Source organism: Manihot esculenta, chromosome 9 (assembly GCF_001659605.2).
Source record: "Manihot esculenta cultivar AM560-2 chromosome 9, M.esculenta_v8, whole genome shotgun sequence".
Classification (NCBI taxonomy): Eukaryota; Viridiplantae; Streptophyta; class Magnoliopsida; order Malpighiales; family Euphorbiaceae; genus Manihot; species Manihot esculenta.
The window spans coordinates 10,396,159-10,401,202 of NC_035169.2; the positions used below are offsets into that span (position 1 = coordinate 10,396,159).

The 5,044-nt window shown below is 38.0% G+C and overlaps 1 protein-coding gene across 1 annotated transcript; it reads left to right on the forward strand.

The window, feature by feature from the left end:
• The first annotated feature begins 2,206 nt into the window (after window positions 1-2,206).
• On the forward strand, window positions 2,207-3,198 carry LOC122724489 (expansin-A16-like). The gene is made up of 3 exons (XM_043959477.1): window positions 2,207-2,423; window positions 2,499-2,811; window positions 2,889-3,198. Exons 1-3 carry the CDS (start codon window positions 2,207-2,209, stop codon window positions 3,196-3,198), a joined length of 840 nt encoding a protein of 279 aa, XP_043815412.1.
• Window positions 3,199-5,044: the final 1,846 nt, after the last annotated feature.

The following is a 5,044-nucleotide window of genomic DNA, read 5'->3' on the forward strand; positions in this document are numbered from 1 at the left end:
TCTAACCACTTTCAAGGTACGCTTCTTATTTCACCATGGATAGCCCTAAACTTCCCGATGTCTTTGATCTTGAGTTTAGCATCACCCCCTTCTTCTTTAAAAAATTTCATTTCTCGGGAGTATTTAGACACTCCCTTTATCATATTCGAGCTCCTTACCGGAACGAGAGGATCGTTCTTCCTGATCCTTCTCCTCCCGGCTTAATAGATCCCCAGAAAAATCTCAGTCTGGTCTTTTTCGTTAAACGAGATTACGGTCTAACTTTCCCATTTACTCCTTTCTTCATCCAAGTCTTCCGGTACTTATTATTTTGTAAACTTATTAATTAGCAAAGCATATAAAATTATTAATTTTGAAATATATTTTTAATTGTTTTAATTAAACTTGTAAATAAATATCAAAATAATTGATAACATGAATTTAAAACAAACACTGATTAATAAGATTTGTAAATTTTTATTTATTTTATTTAGAAATTAACATATTTAATAAAAAAAATAAAAAAATTCAGCTAGTGGTTCTTGTTTTACTATTATCATATATGTACATGCAAATATATATATATACTTTTCTTTATTAATCTTTATCATAAATATGCTAATAAATATCAACATCTAAAAATTTTAATCTCTAATGGCCAATGAAATAATCAACAAGATTATTTTTACAAATAATTAAAAAATAAAATAAAATCCTAATAATAGATAGATAATTAAAATAATCAAACATTAGGCTGAAACTCAAAAATTTTATATCATTCTCTAAGTTGTCGTATTTTTTTTCTTCACTAACAAACATTTGATTTCTATATCTTTTTGGTAGATAACCGCACAATTTTACTGTTTTATGTACTTAAATTAATTCATTAAAGGAAATCTCAAGTTACCTTTATATATGCCAACAATAAGTAGGCTAGCTACATAGAGAAATAAAATAATACTTGCAATATTGAAGAGATAAAAAAAACATCAATTATTCATATTTATAATACTTTTGGCAGAGAAATGACAGCACGTATGGCTATACATGCATGGAAGTTATGGCATGCCAGGAATAAAAGATTGTGGGTCAATAAAGTTTTGTCACCTAGTGAGATTCATCATGCTGCTAGTTCCTATTTTAATGATTATGTGGCTTCACTTGTGACTCGGCCAAGAACGTTATCCCACCCATCTGTTCCCCGTGTGTGCTCCTATTGGTTGAGGCTACCACTCTTGAAGTTGATTGGATTGTATTAATTGATTGTGCAGTCTTTGCTAGTGCTGATTTGTTCGGTTTTGCAGCAGTATTTGAGGACTTGGAAGGCTTCTTTTCCATTGCAATTTCGGGTTTCTATGAGGGGGGTGGGCAACCTGTTATTGCTGAAATTTTGGCCTTGCGTCAATGTTTATCTTATACTAGAGATTGTTTTCTTCAGGCTGGTTATATTTTTACGGATAACCAATCCTTAGCCTTGGCTATTCGCTCTTCTCTGGATGACTTTTCGGAGTTTGGATTAGTTGTTTCTGATTGCAAGAATGCTATGCGGTCTCATGGTAACATTCATGTTCGTTGGGTACGGCGTTCAGAAAATAGAGCCGCCCATTTATTAGTTAGAGAGTCTATTCATCATGGTATATTCAATATTTAGATTGACATTTCTGATTATCTATTGGATTATTATTCTACAAGATAAATAAAGTATTTCTTGATTAAAAAAAACATTAATTATTAATTTCTTAAATATTAAAATATTGGCAAGTGAGACTTCTTAATTAAATAATGAAATTTTTATTTTTTTTAAAAAAATGGTACGAATGATTTTTATATAAGATTCTTAATAAAAAAAAAGTGATTTTAGCATAACAAATTAAAAGTGATGGCTAATCTACTGTATATGCAAACAGAACTGGGTGAAAATGGAATAGTTGGTTATGAGATTTCTCCTGAATTCCCTCCATGCCATGCAACGTGTGGAGATTGAAAGAAAGTTTAATGTTAGCTTTTCCTATGTAAAAGGACTAAAATCACTAATTTCCTCTAAAAAACCTGCCTTAAAATAGAAACCCATAACAATTTAACAAACACAAGTAAAATCCAGCACTATAAATATCCAAAGCCGCTGCAAAGCTGAGCAGGAAACAAGAAAAATCTTAAGCTCTAACAAAGTGGAGAAAGAAGAAGCGCCAAAGGCGAAGTGCCAAAAGTTGTCCTTCTGCCCAGCAACATGGCGTCGCCTTTGGGAGCTCTTTCTGCCATGTTATTGCTTTTAGTTGTTGCACTGGCTAAAAATTGCGAAGCAACGGCTATGCACTCTGCTATTCATGCTGTTCGACGACATGGCCACAAACTTAAACCTATCAAACGAAACAAGCCTAAGTTCAAGCCTGGGCTATGGAGAAAAGCTCATGCCACCTTTTATGAAGGTGGCACTGGATCATTTGGTAAATTTTTGTTTCTAATGAATCCATTATATATATTTACAGAAATGAGAAATAAATAAGCATAAAAATTTGTAGGAGGAGCTTGTAACTATAAAGATGTTGTACAACAAGGCTACAACTTGAACACAGTAGCTCTAAGCGACATTTTATTCAAGAAAGGAAAGACTTGTGGTGCATGTTATGAAATACAGTGTGTCAATAGCCCTAAATGGTGCAAGAAAGGATCTCTCTTTGTTACAGCAACAAATCAATGCCCATCAAATCCATCTCTACCTAGTGACAATGGAGGCTGGTGCAATTCACCTCGTGAGCATTTCGATATAGCCAAGCCCGTCTTCAACAAAATTGCTGACTACACTGCTGGGATTGTTCCTATCCAATACAGAAGGTTAGATGATAATGCCCATTTCCTTGTCGTCTTGACATGTGCAGGTCTTACATTTAAAGGAGTTGTGTTCTTTGTAGGGTTCCATGCCAGAAGAAAGGAGGGATTCGGTTCACAATAATGGGGAACCCATGGTTCAACCAGGTGATAGTATGGAATGTTGGTGGAGCTGGAGATGTTGTGTCTGTTCAAGTGAAGGGCAATGACAACGTTAAGTGGACCAAATTGCAAAGAGACTGGGGTGCCACCTGGAAAACTAGTACCCATTTGGTTGGAGAATCACTGACCTTCAGGGTTACGACGAGTGATGGCAGAGAATCAACTTCATGGCATGTTGCCCCTAAGAACTGGCAATTTGGTCAGACTTACGAGGGCAAGAACTTCAAGTAGAACACCACAACAAAGCTGGGCAATGATTTATATATTAATTCTTGTTTCCTCATTGCTGATGATAGGCATGGCTGCCGTTGAAGGGCTTCCATGTTTTTCATTGTATCCATCAGAATTATTTTTATACAACTTCAATATTGTATACCCCAGACTTGATCACTTTAGTTATCTTGAAGGGCCCTCCCAAGTTGATACCAATTTTTCAGTGTTGCTCTCTTTCCAGTCGCTTCTAATATTCTTAGAGCCAGATCTCCACCTTTCAAGCTCCTTTCCCTAACCTTCTGGTTGTAGTACCGGGCTCCCTTCTGCTCTTAATGCTCCCTACTTTAGACTGTTAAACCACGCCCGAACTGGCCTTGTAAGGGCAGTGGGGAAGACTTTGCACATCAAGGAGTCTGAGAGAGTTTGGAGCTCTATGAACGTCTTGTAGTTCAGGATGTGCTCCCGGGGGAGCACTGTCATAGGCCGCCATCGGTGGTATCATAAACTTTTTCGGTATGGTCTCCTGTTGGATCCACCTTGAAAAATGTGAGGATATGGGTAGGAGGGCCTGGCTGTTATTCTGTGTCGCCAGTTTAGTCAGGAGCTTTTCTTTTATCCCTTCCAACTTTCGGTCCACATTTGTCTCCTCCTGCCTTGGCCTTTTTTCCAGGCGATATCCCCTCTCTCACTCTTCGCTTTCTATCCTCCTTGTTGGCTTAGTAGAATAGCTCTTTGCCTCATCATTCTCGATGAGCTCTCTCATCCTCTGGCCTCTAGCTCCGACCGCAGGCTCATTCTCCCTATTGGCCTCACCACTTCTTTCATCCACTCTCCGGCTACTCTGTTGGGGGACCTAGTAGTTGAAGGTAGGTTGGGGTTCAGTGGCGTTAAAGCCTTCAGTTACAAGGGGCACGCTCAACGATGTGTTGAGGCCCCTCTATTGCAGCATTTGCCTCAGTGACTAGGTAGTGTTCTGTAGTTGAAGAGCCATAGTTTGTAGCTCTTGGTCAGATAAGGTTGTTCTGGATTGATTCCTGCCGAACTCGACAAGGGATTAAATAATACATGTGGTTGGTTTGATGGGGTTGTGAAACTGAAAAATGAGAACTGCTGACCTTCATGAGTATAATTGAGGTCGTTTGGGGTATGGGTGGTATAGTTTTCGTTATGGTTGGTTTGCCATGTGGATCTTAGTGGGTGTTGCGAAAATGAAAACTCCGGTAACGGAAAGATCTCCTTTGTTTTTGACAGACGCCAATTGATATTTTGGGGTCCAGAGGAAGTAGGGTTACAAAGTGTGTGTGTAAGCTTACTTTGCGGAGTCACGTATTTCTCTTTTATTTTCTTTTTCCTTATCCTATAATGACGCATAACTGCCAGTACCCTACTACAGCGTCACATATCCCTGTCATGCAGAGTCGTACATATAGGTGTACTAGCCTGCCCACTCTCGTCAAGCGGCCATTTAATTCTCTTTTAGCGCACATGGTGGTAGTGCCGCGGCATAGCTGAGCCTGTTCCCCTATTCCCCATCATATCATGCGAGATAGGCTCCCTTCCAGCAGGTTTGGGCCTTCGAGCAGCCCGACTTGTCTCAAGTGCGGGTTGGACATAATATTAGCGGATTGACCTGCTTAAAGGGCTCTAGTGAGTTTTGGATCTGTCTCTTTCTCCAGAACTTGACCCTAGTTCGAACACTAGAGATCCAGCGGTCATCAAGATTTAATTATTGAATATTAAAAAGAAAATATGATTAAGATTTATTTTTATTACAATTCTATTTTTCCTTAATTTTTAGTTATAATTTTTTTTATAAAGAGATTAATGGACTTATCATGTGACTCTAGACACATGTGTTCAAATA

What these genes read in the sequence shown, in the direction of transcription:
- LOC122724489 (XM_043959477.1), top strand. Translation starts at nt 2,207, where the DNA reads ATGGCGTCGCCTTTGGGAGCTCTTTCTGCCATGTTATTGCTTTTAGTT. An exon ending in AGGTGGCACTGGATCATTTG is followed by an intron (nt 2,424 to 2,498) that starts GTAAATTTTTGT and finishes AAAAATTTGTAG; the next exon opens with GAGGAGCTTGTAACTATAAA. An exon ending in GTTCCTATCCAATACAGAAG is followed by an intron (nt 2,812 to 2,888) that starts GTTAGATGATAA and finishes TGTTCTTTGTAG; the next exon opens with GGTTCCATGCCAGAAGAAAG.